The sequence below is a fragment of the Alligator mississippiensis genome, chromosome 11, assembly GCF_030867095.1.
Source record: "Alligator mississippiensis isolate rAllMis1 chromosome 11, rAllMis1, whole genome shotgun sequence".
Taxonomy (NCBI): domain Eukaryota; kingdom Metazoa; phylum Chordata; order Crocodylia; family Alligatoridae; genus Alligator; species Alligator mississippiensis.
In genome coordinates, this window is record NC_081834.1 from 49,801,679 (window position 1) to 49,829,627 (window position 27,949).

Sequence of the window (27,949 nt, forward strand, 5' to 3'; positions counted from 1 at the left end):
ATGGAGTGAAAAGTAAAGAAGCCAGCGGCTGGGCTGGTATGCGTACAAGACAGGTAGTCAGTGAACATGTAGATTAAGGAATCAATGGGTGAGAGATCTCAGATTCACGCAAGGAACCTTGTCTGCCTATGTCCTTAGACCAACACGGCTACAACCTACGCCCCATTACCATTACGGCAGCCATCGATGTTTACAAATGGGTCCTGGTACAAAAAAGGTTGAGAACCACTGAGTTAGGTGACCTTCAAAGAGAACTTGGTGAGTATTTCTCTTTCCCTAATACAAATCCTTCCACAGTCTTCAGTTTCTTTCTCTCTGGGTGTGTCTACACATGGAAATAAGTGCGACTAAATTTAAGGTGCATTAAGCTAATCTTCATGAAGCGATTTTTGGCAAGTGTCTACATGTGAAACTTGGCACAAAACTTGGCACAAAAGTTAGTCCCACGTGCCTAGTAGCAGGGCAGACCCAGCACTAAACTTAGTAACAGATCATGTCTACACATTAACTAATCAAGCCTAAATTTGATACATGCATTTTGGATAATCAGCATTGGCAATGTGTAGAGGGTGCAAACAGGTGCATGTGCACCCCCTAAGATTAGTGGTGCACCCCCTGAGATTGTCTGCTACTGGTCTCTGCTCACCCCACTCCCCCGCCACCGACACCACCGCTACCGCCAATGCCTGCAGGTGGTCTCCGTGCCCCACGAGCCTTGGGAGGCACGAGGCATTCATGATATTCAGTATGCTATTCTCTGCAGTCTCTCCGATTCCTCTGCCAGTCCCCAGATCCCCACCCTACAGCCAAAATGTACAAAGTACGTGAGCTATTGAAATTACAGTACGGACACTGAACTGCGGCAAAGCAGGGGAAACAAGAAAGCCCTGGGTACAGAAAAACAATCCTCATTATTTTGTTCTGGGTTCATATAATTGTACTGGGTTTGAATGAGACAAGAATTGCTTAAATGTAAACATGTGTACTCATTCACGGACAGCCCAATGCCGTGACTCTTCCAAAAACTTTACTCAGAGTACACAGATATTATGTTTTTGATGGGATTCAGGAAGCACGAGCCTCCACTGAAATACATCAAGAGAGAACTTTGCCTAAAGCCACGTTTCTTATGTAATTTTAGTATTCATCTTTTCTGGCTCAGCTTGACTCTTATCGAACAGCAGAGCTGGGCTGGCCTGCAACCGTTGGACCCACAGCAATTTAAAAAAGCAATCAACACTATACACTTCTGTTATAAATGCAAAGATTATTCATTCCCCAGTCACTAATTGACATAAGGCTCCTGTGCTACAGCTTGGGTCAGCTCTGTAAAGCTCAGTTAGGTTCCTGACCTGCGCCCTTATATGTGTCTGACCCTTAGTGAGTGGTCAACCAACACCTAAAGATTTCACATCACTTTTATGGCTGAGGTCTGTATGGATTTAATGACATGAAAGGAGGGTGTCCCAACTAATCCTTCCACATGCTGCCCCATTTGTGTCCAGTATCACTCTGGTCTTTCCTGCCTTTTGCTGGAGCCAGGTGATTCTCACCCAAGAACCTTGTTGGAGCTGTATTTGCTAAGATAAATTCTCACCCTGATTTCTCTTTCTTTCAGAGTGGAGAAGAGATGTGATCTGTCCAGGCAATGAAAGCTCATATTGAATCAGTGGTCAATGCTCTCTTTCCCTGGGACTTCTGTTCCCTTTTTCCTTTCCAGTCAAATTCTTCGGTTCACTAACAGTTTGTGGCAGGAAGTGCTTTTTACTGAGGTCAATGGACTCAAAATCTCCTCTGGCCGCAATTTCTTGGACGAGCCTAAAACTCTCCACAACACACATGTGACACTCTATTTCCCCTTGTGAGTGCATATGGATTTTTTTAATCATAGAATTGCCAAAAATGTCCCTTTGGCATAGGTAGGAATTCTTTTTCCCTGGCAGCCTGGACAGGTAAGTGCACACGTGTAGTCTGAGCATGTGCAGCAGGGTGTGTGTTGGCCAGGAAGGTGCTGTTCCTTTCACTTTTCAGTGTGACAAATGCTGTCAGAAGAAAACGCACATATTCAGTTTGAAACAACAAGAATAATTTAAGAACTGGACAGAAAAGGCTACCATTAAACCCTATGGCTATTTTACTGCTGGACTTAGACATGGAATTGGACATTTGATATTCTGAAGAACTCTTTCCATCTTTCTTGACAAGACTGAAGATATCCTTGGAGGGCAGAACACAGCATAAAATGTCTCAGCAGAATTGCTCAGGTAGGTGAACTTTGGTTTCAACATTTATATGACCTTTTATGCCTTTGAAGAAACCCCATTTTATAGGTAAGTTAAAAATAAAAAGACTAGATGATTCTTTGACAATTTGTTTTATTATTTATTCAAATAATACATTTGTACATTCAAAATCAATTACGTTAAAAATAATTGAAATTTAGATGTCATAGCAATGACCTTCAAAACTCCAAAACCTCAAAATAGAACAAGCCCCTGCCCTCCCGAAACAGCCAAACTGAATAGAAAGAAAATGAACAAATGGACTGGATCTAAGTTATACAATGTTTTGGAAAAAATGCAGTACAGGAAAGAAAAGACTATCCCAATCTCAGCTGACATCATGTTCCATTTTTATTCTTTTCTTTTCATCTTTTCTCTCTACAGTTTTCATAGTCTGATGGTAGAGTTAAGTATTTTAATATTTTTCTTTAAGGCCAGGAGGAGAAAAATCTTTCCAGAATGAATCAAATTAGAAAACGATCTTTGACTAATTCTGAAATCAGTGGGAATTAGGCACATATTTAAATATTAATAAGTAGGGAAATACATATGTGCTGAATAAGGATCAGTATTTCCAAAGAGGTTACCATTTTGAATTGACTTAACAAATGTCCATGAAGATGTGGAGGGGCGGTTAGCAGGGAAGATTATGATGTAACTTCAGGGAAGATTTGCTGAACTAATGGCAGGATAAGTCATGTTACAAGTGTGATTTAGAGTAGTCTCTACTTTTTAAAAAAAAAGACAGAAGATTGTATTGGAGTATCTCAGGAAAGAGTAAAAAAAAATCCTTTTTCATAAGGGCTATTCAGCAAAATGGACTTTTCTTTATCTCAATTTTTTTTTTTTACAGACTTTTTCAGTTGATTTGGGAAGCAATTCACAACACATTTTTCTGTTGTCACAAGTTAAATGGCAGTTAAAAAACACAAAAATGTTTTTTCTATATTTCCTTGTTTTTGTTTCACCTTTAAGAATCAACTAGCAAATTGTCCATAGTGAATAGTTGGGGGGTGGGTAGGGAGGAGGGTGGTTGTTTCAGTAAGCATTGTGATTGGCTGCCGAGACAACCAGTCAGAGTGCTCATAAAGCATTTCGACTGGGCAGACAGACTAAGGCTTTTATTATATTAGGATAGAGAGGAACAAAGAGATTCCTAGCAGTGCATATTTCTTACTTCAAGAGAAAAGCTAGAAAATACAATTCCAGTGTAAACTGAAGTCTGAGGTGGCAGAATTCAAAACATATTTTTCACCCCAGGATTTTTAGGCAGGTCACAGGAGCTCTGGGGCCTGACTCATGCTGTTTTGAAGACTTGGTGTCAGGAGCCTGTAGGTCCACCTGGGAGGCGTCTCTTCCCCAGCTTCTTGCACTGAACCCGCAGCGCCTTGTGAAGGGCTTGGGCAGGGGGCAGGCAGCTCTGTGGGTTGGCCCTCCTGTGTGGTGGGGCAGAGATGCAGATCGGGCCCTGGGTATTATACAGTCTTTGGCTAAAAGAAGGCAGTTCCTGCACAGCACAGCACAGGAAAAAGCTGCTCAAAATTCAAGAGGCTGATGCAGTGATTGTGTCCCAGACTCACCTTGAATGTAAAACAACTCAGGGTATATCTACACCATAGTTTGTAATATAGGGTGAAGATACCAGATCTAGCTATAATTAAGCTAGCTTGAGTACTGGAAATACTGTAGTGACAGCAGTGTGCAGATGACTCTGCTACTTGGTTAGTCTGAAGAAAGACTGCTTCAGCCTTCAACTGACTCTCACCAATTATTTGTGTAGACTGTGGAGATGTTGCCCCTGCAGCTGTGAAGACACAGCTGTAGAGATAGCATGCATTAGTGGGGATGGTGGCAACTGAGTCTAACTGGTTGAGAGTGGCAGGAGTTTACACAGACAACAGTTTACTTCATTGGATGCTGTGAACAGACTGGCCAAGAGGGGCCTGGGACCAGAGTCCTCCCGTTCCCAGGAAAGGACTGGAGCCACTCAGATGTTGGGGTAAAATATAGGAGGCTGCTCCACCACTTTGTTCACGGTGCATGCAGCCAGGTATGCACGTACATGGGTGTCTACACGTGCAGCGTAGTTATCAAGGAACAGAATTTCCCCCATACAGCAGTTCCCTCTGCCCCACCACCCCAGAACGAAAAAGTCCCACTTGGGAAGAGCACTTTAAAAGCCACAAGGCCAAGGAGTGGGGCAGGGAGTCGGGGTGGGCGGTGATTCACTGCCAGGCGTGCTGCCTGCCCCAGGGCGTGCAGTGTGGGGTGAGGCCCCATGGCCATGTGCTTCCCTCTCTCCCGCTGCACCCACAGCGAGTTCCACTCTGTGTCGGTGCGTCCGTGTCTGTGTATGTGTGTGTGCAGGCATGCATCTGTGTTCATGGCAGGGAGAGTGTGTTTGTCTCTGTGTGTCCATGTGCAGAGAGTGAGTAGAGTGTACACTAGAGCTGTACAAAACATCGTCATTTCATTTCGACGTCTGTTTCACCATTCAAAGGGACAGTGCTTTGTTTTGTCATTTAATTTCATTTGGAAGCACTGTCCCGTTTCATTTTGTCGAAATTGTTTCGCTGTTTCGACTCGTTTCTAGATTTCGCCCATAGACTATAATGGGAAATCATGAAAATGCTTAAAATGTTGTAATTTGTTTGCTGATTAAGATGCAAATTGCCAGGTGGTAGCCTCTTCTGAGGACATGAAGACTGCCAAGTTTCAAGGAGATCGGTGCAGACGTTTCTTGGAAACTGCACCTCAAAGTCATGAAACCAAAATTTGCTGGGAGCAGCAACCTTCTATCATCTGGGCACAGATCCGGGGGCCCATACCTCCAGGAGGGCTGCGGGCTGTGCTGGACTCCTCCCGGGGGTGTGGGCTCCTGGATCTGTGCTGGAAGACAGGAGGCTGTCCCTGCCACCTGGGACCAGCACTGGGCGCAGCCTGCACCCAGCGCCAGGAAGACAGATGCTGCCACTGGCCCCAGGCAGCAGCAGCAGCCTCCTGTCATCTGAATGCAGATCCCATGGCCCGCAGCCCTGGGAGGGCTGTGGGGCTGTGCCAGACTCCTCCCGGGGGTGCAGGTCCCCGGATCTATGCCGGATGAGAGCAGGCTGCCACTGCGTCCTGGGACCAGTGTTGGGCGCAGCCTGCACCCAGCGCTGGGCTCCATGGAGCTCAGCCCAGAGGCTGGAGGCAGAGCCCAGCGCTACGTGCCATTGGGCTGCTGCAGCTGATCATAGCACAGCCCGGTGGCAGAAGGTGAGTAGAGCTGGCGCTGCGCTTCGTTCGGCTCCTCCAGCCCCATGGAGTGCAGCCTTGTGGTTGGCACTGGGCTGAGCTCCATGGGGCTGTGGAGTGACTCAGAGCACAGCCCTGGCTCTCCCTGGCCTCCCACCACCCGGCTGCTTTGAAAATCAAAACATTTCAAAACTTTTTTAATGTTTCGAGTGTCTTCATTTCATTTTGCAGCTGTTTCGATGCTTTTTGTTTCATTTTGATTTCACTGTTTCAAGCTCAAAATGCATGAAAACAGCTTCAAAACAAAACTCTCAGTGAAATTTCGCACAGCCCTAGTGTGCCCCTCTCTGCATGTGTATCTGCATGTGTCTGTGTTCATTTCTGTGCGTGAGTGTGTGTGTCTGTGTTCATGGCAGGGAGAGTGTGTTTGTGTCTGTGTGTCCTTGTGCAGAGAGTGTGTGAGAGAGTGGTGTGCATGCCCGTGTGCGTGTGCCTGTGTGTGTTGTTACCAGATTTGCCTGTCACATTGGGGTGTGATTATTTATTGCAGGTACATTTCTGGGGTCTCTGTAATTCTGTCAATGTGCTGCTTGTGTTACTTGTGTTTTTATACGAAGCTGTATCTCTCCCTTCTGCAAGTCTTTGCCCCCAATGGAGCTATTTTGCAGGACTCGGGTTCAATGGGGCTGGGTTCCTCCAACCACTAAATCAGTCAGACAAATGTACCCACATACACACACACAGATTAACAGAGCCCAGCTGAGTCAGGCCAGATTATTCAGCATTAACAGGCTGACACCCTCATGTGCCTTGAACACAGTTCATCCCTTATTTCATCAGGACAATAATAAATGCAGTTAGACACATGTGCTAACAGAGTATGTCTGAGCAGGCTGGGTCCAATCAGCACTTTCAGCTGATACCCGCATGGGCCTCAAAACTCAGCATATCCCCAATCTCTTGTCATAATGGTCCTAGTACTAACTCCCTTGATGAGCAGACCTCACCGTAGTTTTGGGCGTTACAAGGATCTTTGGCTTAGGTCAAAGAAGCGTTGCTGCAGAACAAATGGGGATGTCAAGGGGAAGGAAGAGTAAGCGAGGTTCAGAGAGAGAGTATAGTAACCATCTTGACCATAAAAGTTATTTATTGCCAGGTATATGCATTTATGATGATAACAGTAGTAACAGCCATACAAGAGAGACAAACAGTTACAATATTACATAGTTTCAATTAGGTATTTGAGGAAGTTTAGCTCCAGTCTGAGTAGCAAAAGTCAGGTTTAGAAAGCTGTGCTTGGAGTAAGAAAGCAAAAGTCATGTTCCTGGAGTCAAAGAGCGGGAGAGAGAGAGAGTTGGGGTCTCACCACTCAGCGAAGCTTGAACCAGTCCAGGTTCCCAGCTGTTTGTCGGAGCTTGCAGACAGGCAGAGTCCTGAGCATGACCTATGGAGGGATGCCGGGCAGAAACTAGGGCAGCTTTTGTATCCAAGGACCAGGACAGAAACTTGAGCTTGAGTAGGGAGTTTTGTAGAGAATGAACCATGGCTCGAGGGAGAACACTAGGGTTGTTCATGGTTAAATGATGGGTCATGTGCTGGATGATAGGAACTGATCACTCCTGGCTGTGGGTGGCATTACTCTGAGGGAGCTCACAATACAGACAGGCAGATTCAGTGTTTTGGGTGTCAATAAAGGCGTCATGACTAGAATTGGTCTGATAAATGCTGAGCTGGGTGTGTGTAGACATGGGTTGATTCACATTTGGAGCAGGGATCCCCCATCATGCAGTGCTCCCCTGGTTCCCTGGTCCCAGAATTCAGTGCGGTCCTCGCCTTGGAATCTCTGTTCTCCATCCTGAATGCTAATGAAGGTGCTTCCTGTCCCATCTCTTATGTAAATGAGACCGGGGAGTTGCTTCACTCTTATCTACCCTTGTCTGGAGGGCTTTAGATGTGTCTCCCACTGCATCGTCATTGTCTTCTGTAAGTCCTTCCTCCAATCAGCTCTTGTTCAGGCAGAGGTGAGGAGGGGGCGAGTCCTTTGGGAGACAGACAGGCTGCGTCCTGTGCCAGGGCTCCCCAAGACCCCCGAGCTGAGCGGTAACAGTGTGTGTATGTTTGGCCATAGTGGGGGAGGTGGGTGGTGAGCAGGGCAAAGAGGCACGCATGTGTCTCCTACCTCCACCCGACAGAGTCTCCCCAGGCTCCCAGCCAGCACCAGGAGGGGAAGAGGCCCCTCCCCCACCCGCCCCCTGTGGCCCAGCTCCCATGCGGGGAGGCGGCCCCTAATTTTGTGTTTGCCCCGGACCCCAGGACACATTAACCCACCCAGTGGGGGAATGGGTCTGGACCTGGAGCCCATCGTTCTTGACAGGCAATTTGCTAGTATTATTATAATTGTGATTCCATAATGGAGAAATAATGAAGCAGAATTACATTTAAATTCGTACTTTTAAAAGAAACACTTATGTATGTACCACTTACGGCCACATCCAGATGAGTGAGCACATGCCTGTTGTGCCGTCTCAAAGCAGTTTGAGATGCTGCGAGTGGCACGCTGGGAATGAAGCAATGTTCCCATACTGCAGATATGCAGCGCAGACTCTAAATGCAATACAGGAAAATCCCGGTATCAAAAAATTACACAGAAGAAAAAAGGTGGCACAGGGCACAGTCCTGGAGCCTGCCCTGAGGAAACCAGAGGCTGGGCCCCCCCGAGAGAAATGCTCTAGCACCCAGCCAGGGCATGTCTATTAGGCCTGTGTGAAGCGGCTAGCATTTGCTTTAGATTTGGATTCAGCTGATTCAGGGGACAGTGATTTGATTCGGTGATTTGAATCACTGTCCCGAACTGATTTGGCCAAATCTGATTTGGAGATTCAGTCACTGCTGATTTGGCTGAATCTCTGAATAAAACAGGCCCCATCCCCTGCCCATTCTCCCAGCCCCATCAATGGCTGCCCTGCCCAGCTCCAGCATCCCAGCTCTTTCTCACCGTGTCCTGCCAGGCAGGGAGGCGATCCCCACTGTCCCGTGCTGTGTGCAGGGCTCTGCCATGAGCCCCCAGAAGCAGCCAGTGAGTGCAAGCTTTTTTTTTTTTTTTAAAGAACTGAGATGCTGGGGCCAGGTGGGGCAACCATTGATGGAGGTGGGAGAGCAGGCAGTCAGGGGGTCTCAGGGGAGCAGGCAGGGGATGGGGCCTGGTGGGAGTTCTCCCATGTTCCTCTTCCCCTCTCTAGGCCCTCCCCGCCTTCCCCCTACTTATTGGCACAGTCTTGGCCCAGCTCCCTGCGGCAGTGAGTGGGGATGGCCCAAATCTCTGAAAAAATCTTTTCTGAATCAGTTTGGAGAGCTTCAAATCAATTTGGACCTTTTTATTGGTCTCCTGATTTGATTTGGATTCAGAGATTTGGCCGCCAAATCAGGATGAATCTCCTCCGAATTGAATCAGCAGCCAAAGCTTCACACAGCCAATATCTATGGCTTCCCCATTCCCCTGCTGCCCCAGCACGCTGCCTAAGCCTTCTGGGGGAAAAAGGAGTGGGACAAGGCTGCAGTAGATCGGACCCAAGCTCTGCCCAGGTAAGCAGGGATGTGGAGGTAGGGAGGACTGTGCGGGTGGAGGGAACTGTGTGTGTGTGTGGGTGGGGAGCACTGTTGTGGTTGGGGGTGCTGTGAGTGTGTGGGAGGGACTGTGCGGGGGTGGAGGGACTGTGGATGGTGGGGACTCCTGCGGAGGGATGGATCCCATGCCCACCCTTCCACATGTTGCACATTCCCCCTGAAGCAGGAGCAGCAGCCATCAGGGTCTTCATGCCCCCTGATGGCAGAGACTCTCAGTGGTGTGGCGCCACCTCAGGCCAATGGCTGCACATGGTGGTGGCACAGCCCGGCCCACTTCCCCTTGGCAGAATCAGGTCAGCTCCTGCTGTCAAGGAGGGCTTCTGGCACTGACAGCAGAAGATGGGACCTTCCTGCATGGAACCAGCCCATTCTGATGGTGCAGAGGGCACATGGAGACAGGACCCGGCCTGGCCTGAGAGCACACAGATTTGCATGCAGTGCCAGAAGCCTGACAGCAGGAAGTGACTGAGTTCTGCATGAGGGCACATGGGTTGGGAGGGGCCAGTGGCACGTGCAGCTGCTGACCTGAGGTGGGACCGTGCCACTGGGGGTCTCTTCCAGGAGTGCGCATGAGTGCCCTAACGACCACTGGTGCTGCTGCTGTAGGAGGCTGCATACCATGCAAGGTGGCGGGTATGGGACCCACCCCTGCCAAGCGGTCCACACGCCCACCGTCTCCCCACCCCCACACCATCCCCCACAATCCCCCCACAAGCTCCAAACCACCCCAAACCCCTGCACAAGCCTGACACTACACCCACAAACCTCATCCCCACAGACTCCCACAATTTCTCCCACAAAACCCACACCCACTCCCCACACCCTTTCCCTGCAAAACCCCACACCCACCCACAAATCTCACACCCTGTGTTTCCAGCCACCAGATAGGATGGGACAGGACCTGCTGTAGGATAGGGACAGGGGCAGCTGCTACACTGCAGTCATGCTCCATGCCAACACTGGTGTTTGGACATGCAGCCTTGGCCTGTGGGAGCACCTCATCCCAGGAATCACTTGGGTCTAATAGGCTGGGGGGAGGAGTGGAGGTGGCAGCAGGGGTGTGTGTAAGAGAGGGAGAGATGGAGGTTGGGGTGAGGGAGAGCTTCAGGTAGAAGAGGCCATTAGTGCTGGGCTTAATGTCCCTGTGCCACCTTAGAGCATCTTGTGCAGGGGGAGGGAAGGGGCTTGACCATCCCGGTCCCTGAGCCCCAGTCAAGGGCTTCCCAGAAACAGCACGGGGATTTCTGGGGCCTAGGCACAGGCATGGGGAGCAGGACAGCAAGGGCTGGCACTGCTCAGAGCCACAAAGCAGCAGGTGGAACAGCTGCAGCTGGACTCATATCCTGGTGCTGGGATGAAGCTGCTGCCAGGAGGGAGCTGGTGGGGGCAGGCAGGGGCTGTGGGTGAGGAGCGAGTGGCACTGGCGGAGCTGTGGGTTGAGAGTGAGGGGCAAGGACAGGGGCAGGGCACCAGCATATCAGTGTTGCTCAGCACCCCACATCCTGCCCTATTTACTGCTGTTCGGTAACGCCTATAAAAGTTGTGAAACAGCATTTTGAGTCAACATGAGACCAATACTAAAATAGCTATTGCCAAGGGCATGTCTCTGGAAGTGGGGAACCTGAAGTTTCCCAGCTTTCAAAGACCTGAGATCCTGGAAGCATATGTCTGCAAGCAGGGAAAGCCACGAAGGCAATCCTGAAGTTAGAGGCCTGATCCTGTGTGGGAAATCCTGGGGCACATGAGACTCAGACCTCCAAGCCCACAGACCTTCTGCCTGAGGTGACTGGAGAGGGTGGGAACCTCCAGGCTGCCTGTGCTCTCCTGCCATAAAGAAAATAGACACCCATCACAATAAAGCAGCACAAATTACTGCTACCCTTTGTAGCAACCACATTGCAGTGTGATAGAATATAGATGTCTATTTGGTTTTGTTTTGGGCCACCATAAAATGTTTGTGCCAGCACAAAGGCAAAAAAAGGGATGTCTGCATTACTGTGCAGGATTGAATGGACACCTAGCAAAAGCCTGTGATCAGTTTTGCACAGCAATGGACAGCCTTCACAACACATACATATCTTAAGTCAAGTCAACTGGTTTTCTCTTTTGGTTGACTGGAAGTTAAAACATTCAGGTTAGGACTTGTGCCAGGGGGAGTAATTGCAGAATAACTATTCCCAGTTAACTCTACATGTCAAAACACTTATTCTGAAGTAAGAATATCCACAGAGGAAATATTCAGGAACACTTTGAGTTTAAACGTTCCCTTATTCCATGTTAATTTCCATTCACTCCATTTTGTCAAAGCCATGACTTACTTTTCCGTTGCCAAGCTCAGTAACCAAATATTTCAGCAGCTTTGGCTGAAGAGTCTTTGTTTTGCAACATTTATCCCATCCGATTGTCTAACAGTAGGGCCCTGGGATAATTACATTATTGTTTGTCAGTTAGACTTCTTTAGGCTTCATGGCCTGCTGAAGATAGAGAAGGATTGTGAAACTATCTAAAACTCTCAGACATCCCAAAACACTATCTCCACAGTCCAAAGCATAAAGCTCATTATGCAGGACTGATCCACACTCACTACTTTTGCCAGAGCTTTTAACACAATACTCTGAAGATCTTGAAGAGGACAAATCTCATGGTGCCTTGAATAGTTATATTGGCATGCAACTGTATCTGGACCCCATGTTTTCTTTTTTAACAGTGCACAGTATTATGATTCTAGATCTCATTCATTTAATAAGGTCTAAAATGTAATGACAACTCTTCATCATCACAAGACTCAACACATGATTGTTCATTTAGGGTAAAAGAGAGAGGAATTATCAGGGATAACCCTGGACTTTCTCCTTCGCTGGCTGATTTTCTAAGGCATTTCTGTTTCGGCATAAGTCCACACTTTCATAAGTTTATTGAAACCATGGTTGTTCCCCTTGTATAGCTTGAACTATGCACTGTCTTCCTGCTATCTAATCCAATACACAAAGGTGATAATTAGCCCTCTGTTCTCCAGGCAAATTCTTTTCTGCATTCCCCTCGTGCTTCTGGATCAAGTTTCAGTGAAGACGATGGCTTCCTCGTTGTGCCAAATCTCCAGAGTCACCACATCACACACTGGTTTACTCACGTTCTGCATTATTCTTTGTATTTGCAAGGTGGAATCAGGTAGGTATCTGCTCCATATTAATGGGTGTTTTGCTGCTGCTGAAAAGTTTATTTAGATTGTTATCGACACAGAGAGTGTCTACACATGCATTTACACCAGTTTAAATTTAATGCGCAATAAGCAAGAATAGACCAGTATCTACACATGCAGGCATTAAAGCACATTAACACTGTGTGTGGACTGACTTGGAACTAAAGTTAGTCCCAAGCCAGTCCACAGACACACAGTTACTCCCCAGTAAGGTGTCTACACATATATTACTGCATAGTAACTAATCGGGCATAAATTTGAAACCTACATGATGCAGAGATGAATTTATGATCAATTTGGCATGTCACCATGTTTACTGCACAGCAAGGGTGTGCATGTGCAGACATATGCCTGTAATGCACAGTTACATACACGTGACATGAGTTTTGTTTTCAAGAATTTGGGGTGCGGTTCCCCATGAATCCCTATACCAATCTTCTTGAAACTTGGTAGGCTTCATGCTCTAAGCAGAGGCTACCACCCCTGCAAGTTTAATCCAAATAAGACAAAAAACAACAAAGTTATAGATATTTAATTGATTCCCCATTATATCCTATGGCCAGATCTTCGAGGTGGCTCCGAAGCTTCGGAGCCGCTTCAGCCGGATCGAAGTGGGACCCCGGTCCGGAGCTCTGGATCGGATCCCTGGCATCTGAAGTGGCCAAATCCAAAGCCAGATTGAATAGCTGCCTACTCGCACAGGCCTAGTATCCACCTTTTTGCTGAGAATCTTGAATTTCTCTTTTTACTTCTGAACTTATTTTGGGGTGTTTCTTGGTACCTTTTACAGCCCTGTTTACAGTTGTTGGACCTGATCAACCAATCACTGCCATTGTGGGGGAAGAGATTGTATTACCATGCCACCTGTCCCCCAGCATGAGCGCTAAGAACATGCAAGTGAGGTGGTTCCGGTCTGAGTTTACAAATTATGTTCATCTGTACCGTGATGGGAGAGATCAGTTTGGACAACAGTTGCCAGAATATGAAAGAAGGACAGCGTTTTGGAAAGACGGCATCACAGATGGAAATGTTTCCCTGACAATTCTCAATATGAGGCCTTCAGATGAGGGGCAATACAAATGCCTTGTTGAGGATGGTATTACTTATGAAGAAGCTGTAATAGAACTGAAGGTCGCAGGTCAGTGGCTTGTCTCAGTTTATCTCTGCATGGTTTTCAGGCTTTTTCTGTTTCCTAATATGCCAACTTCATGTAACTTGTATATCAAATATTTTACGATTAGAAACTATGGGCATTTATACATGTATCTTTTTGTCTCGCAATGTGCTGGAGATCTGCCACTTCACACCAGACTCGATTAATTGACTCTGCTCTGCATGTGAGCTGATGCGAACTGTGTTGTATACCGCATGCACTTGTATAAGGGGTGTCATTTTCATCAGCACGCAGAAGATGGTGGTGGCATGTTTTGGACCTAAAACACCTTCTGTGTGTTTTAGTTCAAAAGCATGTCACAGCCATTTTCTCAGTGCTGACGTGCATTTTGCCACTTATACAACTACAAAGGATGCTGCACCAGTCGCTTTTCAAAGCACCCAGTGCTGTGGCACTTGCATGTCTAAAAATGCCATGTATTTCAATTTTACCTCAGTTGACTTTAGCAACTAATTCATTTTGTTAAAATCAATTTTTGCTCCTTTGAAATCCCAAACCTCAGTTACAGTCCTGATTTTGTTTATTTTTCCATTTAATTTGAACCCTGTTAATTTGTAATCAGTCAGTTCCCAAGATTATTTTTCATGAGCGGCCCTTCTTAGAAAAACCTCAGAATTATTTGACCTCTCGAGTGACAAGATTTTAGCCTGTCTATGATTACGACCTATTTTGCAAGCTTAGACACGGAATTAATGTACAGCTACAATGCCTTTAAATATCAACACTCAGTTAAGGCGGGATGGAGGGCGTGGAGCTCTTCCTCCCCTTTTCCCTCTAGCCTTACCCTATATTTATAAATGGCTGCTTCTAATATCTATGAACTATTCTCTCATTTGTTTTTATTCAGTTTTCTTTGTTTCATGGAAACTTTTGGAAATGCACTGAACCAGTTGTCCTGTGGATTTGGAAGATATCAATTAGTTAGGATTTATGTTTCCATGAAATATACACTTCTGGGAGGGGAAGATTGCTTATCCCCTTCCTTTCACCTTGTTTAGAGTTTGTATTGGTGAGGCAGCTTTGTTTTTACATCTTAGAGACTTGAACACAAATATGTATTATAAAACAATGAATAAATCTGGTTACATTTATTATTACTATAAAATAAAGATATAATGTAATCTATTTGAAAAATAATCTTTAGTGGCAGAAAATTATCTTTCGTGGCAACAAATAATTATTCATTTCTGCCTTGCCATATTCAGGCAACAAAGAAGCACCTTGTCATGTAGTAGGATTCTAACTAGCTGCACTTTGATGGTGGCTAGAACACAAGCTTAATAACTTAGGCTTCTGCTGGGTCCAGAGTCTGCACTTCATACTGTGGTGTTTCAGTCCATGACCATGTTTGAAGCCTACAGTCTTTTATAATGCCCTCATTACCTACCAAAATCCGATCTGAATTACCATAATTTCTTTTTGGCTCAGTGACTTTTGATGATATAATCTTTCAGCTATCACATCCAGGAATATCTAGTTTCTGTAGTTGTTAATAGAAAGTATTCCTTGCTCTGCTATACCCAGGAAGTCTTTACAGCAGGAATAAGATTTCCACAGTCCTTTATAAAATTGGCTATTGGATTTAAGAAATATTAAAAATTACCAATTTTCTTCTAGGTTTAGGCTCTAATCCTATCATCTCTGTGGAGGATTACCAGAATGGAGGGATCCTGGTGATGTGTCAATCAGCTGGGTGGTACCCAGAGCCCCAAGTGCTGTGGAGAAATTCCCAGCGGCATCATATACCATCACTTTCTGAAATAAAATCCCAAAAAGAAAATGGCCTGTTTGAAACAAAAATTTCTGCTGTCATAAAGGAACAGTCAAACCAGAACTTGTCCTGTTGCATCAGGAACAGCCTCCTTGACCGAGAGAAGGAATCAGCAATTCATATATCAGGTCAGTTTCCATCCAAACCCTCTGTGAACCGCCTCCGCTGGAAACCAAGTGAAACATGAGATAAATACACACATGGCTAGCATTTCCACAGGGTCATGATAGAAATTCATTTAACTGTGTATATGCAGTTTATCAGAATCTTGATTTTATCTCAGTCAAACTTCTGAAATTTTACCTTAAAAAAACTCATTTTTTTCCTGGCAGAGACAGTCACTCAAAACATCAATGCAGAATATTTCTATAGTCTCAGGTTTGCCTCAGTGAATTTTTAATAGGTATTTTCACAGCATCTATCTACCCATATTGATTTATTTGTGAACTCTTTAAGGCTTTTTACTGCACTGAATCATTGTTCATTATTTGTCATAAAAAAATGAAAACTAAGTTGTGTGTTGTTGCTCCTCTTGTAAGAGTACTTTTACAAGAAGTAGTTTTTTAAATATAATTTAAAAATAGTTACAAGGGGAAGTAGTTTTTTAAATGGTCTTTTCAGTAGCAGTTGTGCTCCAGAGGCATTTTGCCCTTGCCTACACACTCATTGAGTTCACTGATTCAAGGCATAAATCTATATATTTGCCTTTGCTGGGGATTTTGACTGGGGCTCCAGCATTCCTGCTGGGGCTTAACCCCCCAAAATCCTGGGGTCTTGCCTAAGGTCAAACAAATTGATATATTTGGAGTCAAGGATTTTTATCCCCTGGTTAGATTGGTATGGACTGTTTGGGATCTATCTTCATCTGTAGTAGCAGGGCATGGCCCTCTTCCTTGGGTCTCTAAGCATAATTTAAATAAACCTCAGAGCAGTAAGACATTAGCTGTCACTCCTCTCCCCACCCCCTCCCCGGCCTGTTTTATCTAATGCAGTTTAGGGTGTTATGTCTTGTAGTTGAGTTAGGGTCAACACCGTAGCCAGGTGGGGGTGAGCCGGGAGATCACCCTGGGTGCTGAAGTGAAGGGGTGCCAACAGGTGCTGCCCTCCCAGGGTGCGGCATGGGACAGATCCATGAGCAGCTCATTTTGGGGGTGCAGGGATGGGGGAAGTGTGGCTCCTGCTGCTTTGTGCACTCACCGGCACACTTGTTGCTGTGGCACTGCTCAGGGTTGACTATAGGTTTTCTAACAGACTAGACAATAGGTTTGTACAGGACAATTTGGATATAGAAGATCCTACCTCAGGCAGGGGGCTGGGCTAGAGAATAGGGCTGTGCAAAATGTTGCTTCCAGTTTTGTTTTGATGCTGTTTCAACTCGTTTCAAGGTTGAAACAGAAAAATCAAAATGAAATAGATATGGTCAAAACAGCCTCGAAACAAAATGAGGCAATTCAAAACGTTTCGCCATTTCAACCATGTTTTGATGTTTTGCCGATAGGCTATAATGGGGAAAGATATAGTAGCCTATAACTTTGTCATTTCTGGCCTGATGTTGATGAAACCTGCAGGAATGGTAGCCCCTAGTAATGGCATGAAGTCTACCAAGTTTCAAGGAGATACATGCAGGGGGGTTGGGGAAACTGCACCCCAAATTCATGAAAGCAAAACTCATGTCACGTGTATGTGTTAAGGCACAGCGGGGTCAAAACTGCAGGCCTGCTAGCCCCTACTGAGGCCATGAATCCTGCCAGCTGTCAAGGAGATAGGTGCAGGGCGGTTCTGGGGCCCTGCACACCTAGCTGGTGACAGGCAAAACTTGTGACATGGGTGCTTGTGCAACTGACTGTTTCAGTGTTGGTGCAGAGGTGGGTGAAAACTGCAGGCCTGCTAGGCCCTGCTGCAGACAAGATGTTGGCTACAAAGGCCCAACTCGCACGATCATCATAAACTTCTAATTTATTACACAGATGTAAAAGTCAGATCATAAACCTTGGGGCTGATCCCCTCAAACACACACACACACACACACTCACAGTAGCTAGCTATGAATACTAAGCACCCGTGTCAAGATGCACCTATCCCCAAGTGCTGCAGTCTGCCGTCGATGGCCAGTCGAGGCTTCTTTCAGCGCGATGTCACTTCAGTAGGGGGCTGCAAGCTGGTCCTTCTGACTGGACAGGCAGGGTGCTGGTCAGGTCAAAGAAGGTGCCATTGGGGTTAATTCTTCACTGCCTTTTACCCCTCTCTGGCAGAATTTGGTGACTCCCCAATTCTCGGGCTTACCCAATCCAGGGGTTGTTGACCTCATGGGATGTCTTCCTTGGTGGCTGTGGGATGGCAGTTGTCAGCCCCAAGGGTCACGTCCATGAGTACATGCAGTCTTGGGAGTCGGTTGATGAATTTTGTTTAATTCACTGCTGTTATTAATAGGGCTCTGGGAGTGGTTGATCTGGGCGTATTCAGTCCCAAGAGTCGGTTTCCAGTGTTCATTAGTTCAAACCAGGGCTTCTGTACCTTTAACAATGAAATTTGAAGGAGATCCCAGCTCCGTATTGATTCTTTCCTCTCCTTAGTCTGTGGTTTCATAGGTGTTAATTCTTGCTCATTAACTTGTTATTGTAGTAACTAGCTACTGTGTTATGCAATCAGCTATGATTCACTCAGGGACTCCAGTGCTTGGGGATAGGTATATCTTGACACCAGTACTTAGTATTCATAGTTAGCTACTGTGAGTGTGTGAGTGTTTGTGGGGATCAGCCCCAAGGTTTATGATCTGACTTCTGCATCCATCTGATAAACTAGAATTTTATGATGTTCCTGGGAGTTGGTCCTTCGTAGCCAACATCGTGGCTGCAACAGGGGCTAGAAGGGCTGCAGTTTTCACCCCCCTCTGCCCCAAGACAGACACAGTCAGTTGCACAAGCACCCATGTCATGAGTTTTGCCTGTTAGCAGTTAGGCATGCAGGGCCCCAGAACCTCCCTGAACCGATCTTCTTGTCATGTGGCAGGCTTTGTGGCCTCAGCAGGGGCTAGCAGGCCTGCAGCTTTCACCCTACTACGCCTTACACACACACAGTCACTTAAGTCATGAGTTTTGCTTGTCCACATCTAGACATATAGTTTCCCCCAAAACCCTGCACCTATCTCCTTGACACTTGGCAGGATTTGTGGCCTCAGCAGGGGCTAGCATGTCTGCAGTTTTGACACCCCCCTGCCCTGCAGTATATGTAAAAATATCCTCTGACTGAATGATACATAGAAAAGTTGTACCACCTTGCCTTTAGCCTCCATGAGGTTTTGGTTTAAAGGTGCTTGGATTCATACTAGCAAATTGCCTGCCAAGAATAGCAATGGGGGCTGGCAGGGACGAAGCAGTACATCCAGCCTCGCACCTTCCTGTTCCCCCACTACGCTCATCTAACTCCTCCCTGCTGCCACCTCAGGTGTGACCCCACTTCCCCCTGCCCCACCGCTGCATTGGGTGCGATCCCACTGTCTCCCCACCCCCACCCCCCTGCCACATTGGATATGATCCTGCTGCCTGCCCCACCACCTCTCCACATCCTGTGTGACCCTAATGCCCCGCCTCAGCATGTTGAGTGCGACCTCGCTGCCCTTCCCACTCCGCCATGTCAGGTGTGACTTTCCTCCCCACGCCGCCCCCTGCCAGGTTGGGTGCAACCCCCAATTCTCTGTGCCACCCACTGCATCAGGTGCAACCACATCCTGTGTGACCCTACTGCCCCCCAACCACATCCGGTTTGACCCACCTGTCCCCTACCCCCAACTGCATCAGATGCAACCCCACTCCCCACTGCCCACTGCTCTGGGTCTGCCTGCCTCCCTGCTCCCTTCCTCCCCTCTCCTCTGGCTGCTCTGAGGGCTGGTGGGACTGGGTGGGAGGGGGTTGCCACCACCATGATCCCTCCCTTTCCCCTCAGGCAGGGAAGCAGGGGCAACCCCGCTGCTTGGGGCTGGGGCATGTTCACCACTGCCACAAACTTACCTAGCAGTGGCGAGAACTTAGGCCTTTGCAGCCTGGGCCGTGCAGGCAATTGCCGCCCACCCCCCTGGCGGCACATGCACAGTTGGCCCAGATCATTATGGACAGACAGACCCACAGACATGGCTTTTATTATATTAGAATAGTTATTCTCTGTGGGAATAAAAATCGTTTAATTACCCTTTAAACTTTTTGCACTGAAAAAATGCTTTCTTACAAATCTAATTCAAATTTGTGCATATCATTGTTTCCATCAGAGAGGTTCCAGGAGTGTGCTTTATAAATAATGCATTGAATTTCCCTGCAATATATTGCAACATGGTAATATTGCCACTCAAACCCCATCTCTAGACCTTCATCTTGCTGGTTAGGAACTGTTCTGAGTTGTCAGAGAGGAGGGTTTGAATCCAGACCAAGGTAGGTACAGAAACTCGGTCTCTCACTTCCTTGGTGAATGCTCTGAATATGGGGCTGGCATATAATAGGTGGGCTAGTCCTCTTGTGGCTCTTCCTGTAGTGGCCTGGCTTATTTCTTCCAAAGAATCCTTGCAGGCATCTATCCAAGTATCTGGGTGCTACTGCTCAATCATTCCTCTTGCTTGCAGTGCCCTGCTCAGCATGTGAGTTTTGGGATCCCATTCTGTGGTTGCTAAAATCCCTATGGATTGAAGGTGCTAGGAGTCTGTTTTGGATCGCACCCCATGGGCCAGTAGCCTAGAAGTTATGTGTTGCAGCACCTCTTTTGTAGGTTCCTAAGTCCTCTATTCTCTAGTGGATCTGGTCCTGTTTGCATTTTGGGATTCCTTCTGGACCCATCTGAAGAAGACATACACCTATGATAACTAAAAGCTATAGCAGGGTTGGTAGAAATAATGGTCCTAATAGTCTGGGAGAAGGACAGGGGGCTTTGGTGGTATCTTTTACTGAACCAACATGGGAAAGATGTTAGACAAGTGTTTAGGTACAAAGGTGCCTTGTTTATGTCTCCTGAAGAAGGTGACTGGAAAAACAGAACTTTTTTTAAGCAGTATACTTTATCTGGCTTTTGTGAATGGAGGACCACTCGGCACACAACTCCGGAGGTGTGATTTTTTGCATTTATGCACAGTGTAGATATATAATTGTGGTTGCTGTAGACTTTCCCTCTGAGTACGCTGTACTATGGCTGTATAGATACTGGAGCATATATGTAATTATAGATCCCATAACTTTACTCACAATAGAACTATATGTAGCAGTTCTTCAATGCTGTAAAAGACAGACAAGATTTAAGGTTTTATTTTATTTTGTTTCTAGCAGGTTTCTATAAAGGGTGATCCTCTTCCATTACAGATAGAACTAGAATCCAAATGCTGCACAAGTGCCAAATTTGCAGTGGCTTCTTTATGGCCACTTAGCCATGAGGTGAAACAGGATTTAAGTCTGGGAGACAATGTTTGCTGCTTATTCACAGATAAATCAGTGCCAAAGTCAGTTTCTTGGTTATTAAATCCAGTTTTTAATCTTTGTATGCTGCTCAGATTTATTACTGTCATTTGCATCTCAGGAAATTATAGTGGGAAGCTATTCATGTATTTCCTTGGAATAAATATATTTCATGCTGGTCACAAGTTACAATATAAAACATGCCCCTGGCACCTTGTTTTTCAGCTTTCTTTTTTCCAAGCGTGAATCCCTGGATGGTGGCACTGAGCGTGATCCTGGTGGTGTTGTTCAGCTTCCTAATCCTGACCATATATCTCTTCAGAGTAAAAGGTAAACACTGGAGGAATAAACTGTAGTTAGAAATAAATTTTATTATAACATAACAAAGAGTATAAGAATAAGATTTTCCTGCAGCAAACAAAAGCAGGCAGGTAGGCATGCTACCATACACCAAACTTTCAGCACAGCAAAGTGCAACTGGGACGTGTGCTAGCAGAAGCGTGTAGTTGACACAAGCCATTGCAGGTGAAGATGCAGCAGCACATATTTTATTGTATTCTGTTACATCTTCTGTAACAAAATATACTCTTCATAGTGATTTGTATTTGTCTTTATTTGTTTAGAGAAAAAGAATGCAGAAATCGGTAAGTCTCATTCCTCTTCTTCCAAAAGGACAATACTTTGGACAAAGTCAGTTCCCATAAGAGTGATTGCTTTCTTTAAGATGAGAAAATTCATCGGAAAGGGTAATATGAAGAAATGACAGGCAATAAAAATATAGAGGTTTGGGGTGGAAGAGATCTCACAGTGCAGTTTCCCTTTTTCCCATTCGCCTTTCTTTATAGTAGCCACATACTAATGAAATACAGACACATAATACATAGCAAACAGAGAAACCACAGCCTCTTGCTCTTTACATTAAGGATATGAAACTATCCAAGTGTCAGCAGTTGTAGAATATCTGCACACAGCTTTCCCAATCAATCACATCCTTTTCTTCCAGTTGTACATTTCATGCATAAAAGTCTAGTCCTTGAACTTCAGGTTGTCCATATTCTGGGTAGCTGGGAGCCACAAACCTGGGGCTACACATGTAATTTCTCCCTTTGCTTCAGAGGGGGGAATATCTACCTGCCTTTTTAGGACCTCTTTAGCCAGCAGCTCAGGAAGTAAGTCAGGATGTGCGCAGGGAGGGGGAAGGGCAGGGGTTGGCTCAATGGGAAGGCTGGTTTTCTGAGGGTGCGAGGAATCAGGGACCACTATAACCCTTGGTCTCAGAGGAGCAAAGAGCACCCAAACATCCCAAGCCTACCCGAACTCCCCACCTGCCACCCTGATTCTACCAAACGTGCCTGGATCCGCCCAAACCTCTTCTCGCAGACACTATTTGCCATGAAATCATTCTGATCTCCACCTTGAAGACCAAACTTGTTCCCCAACACACTCTGGGGATGTCACTCCTCCTTTTGATTTCCCAAATCTGCCCAGAGGGCCCTTTCTCCTCCCCTTCTGCCTCCTGAACCATGCTTTTCCTTATGATCCTAAAATCCCTCTGTGGACCTGCTTTCCCCCATAGTTTCCCAGACCTCCCGCAGACCTTGCCTGCCCCCTCCCCACAATACCCCGATAGACCCTGCTTGATCCCTGGAACCCTCCTCAAGACTCCCCTTCCCACCGACCCCGACAGTTCCTCCCACTTGCCTCCCCCATCCCCCACGACTGGCTTTAAATTGGATGGCTCAATGTCACTCCCCACAGCTGCATGCAGAGCTCCCTCATTTTCCTGGCTGCAGGCTGCCCCGTACTCCACGTGCAGATGACACACAATGGAAGCTCCCATCATGAAACACTTAATGCAAACAAGATCAATTCTATGGTATCATGGCGTATCATGGTGATAGCCATGCGATTACAATAATGCGCAGTAGCATTAGCTTTCTGCATGCTAGTATCACCCGTGCGCTGGCGATACTCTGCACTACTGACATTTTGGCTTTGGTTTAGCTCCTGTTTTTACATTTACTAAAGTAAATGGGCAGTAACTACATGGCAGTAATGAATGTGCAGACTCAGCCAGGGAGTGCAATATCAACTATGAAAAGTATACATCATTCCACTTAAGACATAATGTTGAGATTTTTATGCCATATGAATTTCTTTCCTGGCAAGCCAGAGTCTCCCTGCATGTGGCACTTTTAGGGCACACACAGACATTTGGGGAGGTTAAGGGAGGTTCGAGCATGTAAAAGAATGGGCACCAGATCTAGCTTAGCTTGCCCATGTGCAGACTGTCCACTTAGAGCCCTATTTCAGTCTGTCTAAGTGCAAAGTGTACAGAGGTTCAGGAAGCTTACACTTGTCTAAAAATGGCTGACCCCATCTAGCATTAGTGTATCTCTGAGGCAGTCTAGTCTAGATTGGTTCCCACAACACGGACCTAACTGGCCTGCTATACGGTTCCCAGCAGAGTCCAAGTACTGGCAAAAACAGCCCAGACCCCAGGCCCAGGGCTGTGCTTTTGTGACTAGCCCCCAGGCACCAGGCTATTTTTACTCCCTTGAGCTCTCACACCAGCCCTAAATAGACAAACCCACCTGTGGAAAAACCAACCCCCACCAAGCTGACCAAATCCCCAATCCCACCAGACACTTCTGCTTCCGGTTTTAAAGGTGTTCACTGGTGCCAGGAGCTTAGGAAGTAAGTCAGGATGAGCGGGAGGTGGAGGGTAGGCTCAGTGTGTGTGTGTGGGCGGGGGCTGGTTTCCTTGGGGTGTGAGGAATAAGGGGCCAAAATAATCCTTGGTCATAAAGAGCAGAGAGCACCCAAAAATCCCAAGCCTACCCGAACTCCCCACCTGCCACCCTGATTTTACCAACCCTCCTGGAGCCATTCAAACCCCTTACCGCAGATCTTGTTTGCCCCATGAACCCTCTGATCCCCAATCTGTAAACCAAATTTGCTCTCCAATCCACTCTAGGGAAGTCACTCCTCTTTTTAATCTCCCATATCCACCCATTGGACCCTGCGTCCCTCCCCTTCTCCTGCCTGGACCCCACTTTGTGTTACCATCTTGTAGATCCCTCTGTGGACCTGCGTTCCCCCATAGTCTCCCAGACCTCCCGCAGACCTTGCCTGCCCTCTCCCCACAGTACCCCTGTAGATGCTGTCTGCTCCCTGGAGCCCACCCAAAGGGGGCCCCTGCCCCATGACCCCAACAGGTCTTCCCACTAGTCTGCCCCATGCCCTGCAACCTGCTTTACATCAGATAGCCATTTTCAACTCGATCTTACCTGCCCCTAACCTCCCCATATGTGTATTTCTACCATGAAGGGAGGGTGGAGCGATCATTTTGATAAAACAACAAGAATCTTCAGTCCTGGAAATAGGTTACTGCCTTTTGACACATCACTTTAATCTCACGTGGGTAGTAAAACACTACAGAATATTTTGTTTAATTTATTCAGTAAACCAAATGGGTTTGTTCATTTTCATAATCCTGGCCATATATCTCTTCAGAATAACAGGAAATGCCTGGGGAATGAATATAGTGTAGTTACTAAGTATCTGTCATTTAATAAATCCATGATCAGAAGGATAAGACTTTACTACAGCCAAATAAAGGCTGGCAGGCAGGCACTCGGCCACACACCAATCCTCCAGCACAGCAAAGTGCTACGGCGACGTGTGCTAGCGGACTTGTATAGCTTGCACAAGCCATTGCAGGTGAAGATGCAGCGGCACAAGCCTTATGTATTCTGTTACATGTGCTATAACAAAGTTGGCCGTTAATAATGATTTCTATTTGTTTTTATTTGTTTAGAGAACAAGAATGCAGAAATTGGTAAGTGAAACGACCCTTATTCCAAAAGGTCGATTTTTTGTTAGAAGTTGTGTTCCCATACGAGTGATTGCTAAATTCATTACTGCGGATGCTCTCAGCATGTAATTTAGAAGGACGTGACAAAAGCTGAGAAAATTTGTAGGGAAGGGGGATATGGAAATGTGAAAAGAAATAGAAATAGAGAGCTTTGGGGTGGGAGAGATCTCACGGAGAAGTTTCCCTTTTTCCCATTAGCCCTTCTTTATAGTAGTTACGTACTAATGAAATACAGACGCATAATACATAAGAAACAGAGAAAGCACAACCTCGTGCTCTTCACATTAAGGACATGAAACTATGCAAGTGTCAGAAAACCTCCCACACATCTTCAAACCACTCATGAATTTAACCCATAAGAATTCATTGCTTTATTTGCTGTAACAGATAATCTTGTTAGTAATGATTTATATTTGATTTTGTTTAGTGAAACAGAAGTCTGAAATTGGTAAGTGCTATCTTTCTTCTTCCAAAAGGTCGGGTATTTTTCTGCTCGTAAAAAAGGGAATTTCCTATTTGCTTAATATTATTTTCTGGGTGATTCTTCCAATGTAGTTAAAAATGTTGTAACTAAACCTGAGAAAATGCACAGGGAAGGATGGCATGAAGATGTGAGAATCCATCAATAAATAGAGCTTTGGGTTGGAAATGATCTCACAATGCAGTTGCTCTTATGGCCATGAGTCATTATTTTGGTACTTACATCCTACAGGCATACTGACACAGAACATACAATAAAGGGAGAAAGCACAAGCTCTTGCTCTTCAGAGAGGGGCATGAACCTCTGAAAGTGTCATCAGTTGTACCATATCTGGGGCCAGGGGTCATATAATCCATCACAGCCCTTTGTCCCAGAAATATATTTCACTTCTAGAAAGTATGTTCCTATAACAGCAAGACTGTCCAACTTGCGGGCAGCTGAGGGATGCAGATCTAGGGGTGGCAGAGTTGGAGGTGGCACACTGTGCTGGGAAGCTTGCCCGCCTGCCCAAGCTCCGGTCCACCCTCTCAGCTGTTCAGCTCAATGTCACTCCCCACAGCTGCATGCAGAGCTCCCTCCTTTTCCTGGCTGTAGGCTGCCCCATACTCCCACTGCAGATGACACACAATGGAAAGCCACCCTCATGAAACACTAAATGCACACAAAACCAATTCTATGCTCCCTTAGCGTATCATGGTGATAGCCATGTGATTACAATAACGCGCAGTAGAATTAGTCTTGTGCATGCTGCTATCACCCATGCGCCGAGGCTACCCTGCGTTAGTGACAGTTCTTGCTTTGGTTTAGCTCCTGTTTTTACATTTACTAAAGTAAATGGGCAGTAACAACATGGCTCTAAAGAATGTGCAGACTCAGCCAGGGAGTGCAATATCAACTGTGAAAAGTATACATCAATCCACTTAAGACATAATGTTGACATTTTTATGCCCTTGAATTACTTTCCTGGCATTGCAGAATTTCCCTGGACGTGGCACTTTTATGGCATGTATAGACATTTGGGAAAGGTAAGGGAGGTTCGAGCCTGTAAACGAATGGGCACCAGATCTAGCTTAGCCTGCTCGTGTGAAGACCTTGCACTTAGAGCCCTATTTCAGTCTATCCAAGTGCAAAGTGTACAGAGGTTCAGGAAGACTAGATTGGTCTAAAAATGGTCGACCCCATCTAATGTTAGTGTATCTCAGAGGCAGCCTAGTCTAGATTGCGTCCCACAACACTGACCTAACTGGCCTGCTGTACAGTTCCCAGCAGAGTCCCAGGACTACCAAAACCAGCCCAGGCCCACGGCTGTGCTTTTGTGACTTGACCCCTGGCACCAGGCTGTTTTTAGCCCCTTTGGCCCTCACGCCAGCCCTAAATAGACAAACCCACCTGTGGAGAAACCAACCCCCACCAAGCTGACCAAATCCCCAATCCCACCAGACACTTCTGCTTCTGGTTTTAAAGGTGTTCACTGGTGCCAGCAGCTAAGGAAGCAAGTCAGGATGAGCAGAGGGTGGAGGGTTGGCTCAGTGTGTGTGGGGCGGGGGGCTGGTTTCCTTGTAGTGTGAGGAATCAGGGGCCAAAATAATCCTTGGTCATAAAGAGCAGAGAGCACCCAAACATCCAAGCCTACCCGAACTCCTCACCTGCCACCCTGATTTTACCAACCCTCCTGGAGCCATTCAAACCCCTTCCCACACACCCTGTTTGCCCCATGAACCCTCTGATCCCCAATCTGAAAACCAAATTTGCTCTCCAATCCACTCTAGACATGTCACTCCTCTTTTTAATCTCCCATATCCGCCCATTGTACCCTGCGTCCCTCCCCTTCTCATGCCTGGAACCCTGCTTTTTGTTACCATCTTGTAGATCCCTCTGTGGACCTGCGTTCCCCCATAGTCTCCCAGACCTCCCGCAGACCTTGCCTGTCCCCTCCCCACAGTACCCCTGTAGCTGCGGTCTGCTCCCTGGAGCCCACCCAAAGGCCCCCTGCCCCATGACCTCAACAGTGGTTCCCACTAGTCTCCCCCACCCCCCATGACCTGCTTTATATTTGAGGACCATTTTCAACTTTATCTAACCTGCCCCTAACCTCCCCACATGTGTACTTGTACCATTAAGGGAGGGTGGAGCAGTCCTTATGGTAAAACATCAAGAATCTTAAGTCCTGGAAATAAGTTTCTGCCTTTTGACACACAACTCTAATCTCACGTGGGTAGTAAAAAAACTACAAAATATTTTGTTTCATTTATTCAGTATACCAGATGAGTTTGTTAATTTTCATAATCCTAACCATAGATCTCTTCAGAATAAAAGGTCAATGCCTGTGGAATGAATATAGTGTAGTTAGTAAGTAAATGTCTACTAATAAATCCAAGATCAGAAGGATAAGATTGTACTACAGCCTAATAAAGGCTGGCAGGCAGGCACCTAGCCACACACCAAACCTCCAACACAGCAAAGTGCAATGGCTGTGTGTGCCAGCGGTCTTGCGAAGCTTGTACATGCCATTGCAGGTGAAGATGCAGCAGCACAAGCCTTACGTATTCAGCTACATGTGCTGTAACAAAGTAGGCCTTTAATAATGATTTCTATTTGTTTTTATTTGTTTAGAGAACAAGAATGCAGAAATCGGTAAGTGAAACGACCCTTATTCCAAAAGGTTGATTTTTTGTTAGAAGTTGTGTTCCCATACGAGTGATTGCTAAATTAATTACTGCGGACGCTATTACTAAGTAATTAAAAAGGACAGGACTAAAGCTGAGAAAATTTATAGGGAAGGGTGATATGAAGATGTGAAAAGCAATTGCAATAGAGAGCATTGGGGTGGAAGAGATCTCAGTGCAGTTTCCCTTTTTCCCATTAGCTATTCATT

The 27,949-nt window shown here is 46.3% G+C and overlaps 1 protein-coding gene across 1 annotated transcript in view; it reads left to right on the forward strand.

The window, feature by feature from the left end:
• The first annotated feature begins 1,484 nt into the window (after nucleotides 1–1,484).
• LOC102561204 (butyrophilin subfamily 1 member A1) overlaps nucleotides 1,485–27,949 on the forward strand; it is a 40,400-nt gene continuing 13,935 nt past the window's right edge. The window contains exons 1-9 of the mRNA XM_059715012.1: nucleotides 1,485–2,264; nucleotides 12,160–12,311; nucleotides 13,133–13,480; nucleotides 15,134–15,415; nucleotides 20,942–21,046; nucleotides 21,340–21,360; nucleotides 24,537–24,557; nucleotides 25,021–25,041; nucleotides 27,688–27,708. Coding sequence (XP_059570995.1) covers nucleotides 12,215–12,311; nucleotides 13,133–13,480; nucleotides 15,134–15,415; nucleotides 20,942–21,046; nucleotides 21,340–21,360; nucleotides 24,537–24,557; nucleotides 25,021–25,041; nucleotides 27,688–27,708 — 916 coding nt within the window. The 5' untranslated portion in view covers nucleotides 1,485–2,264; nucleotides 12,160–12,214. The remainder of the gene's footprint in view (nucleotides 2,265–12,159; nucleotides 12,312–13,132; nucleotides 13,481–15,133; nucleotides 15,416–20,941; nucleotides 21,047–21,339; nucleotides 21,361–24,536; nucleotides 24,558–25,020; nucleotides 25,042–27,687; nucleotides 27,709–27,949) is intronic.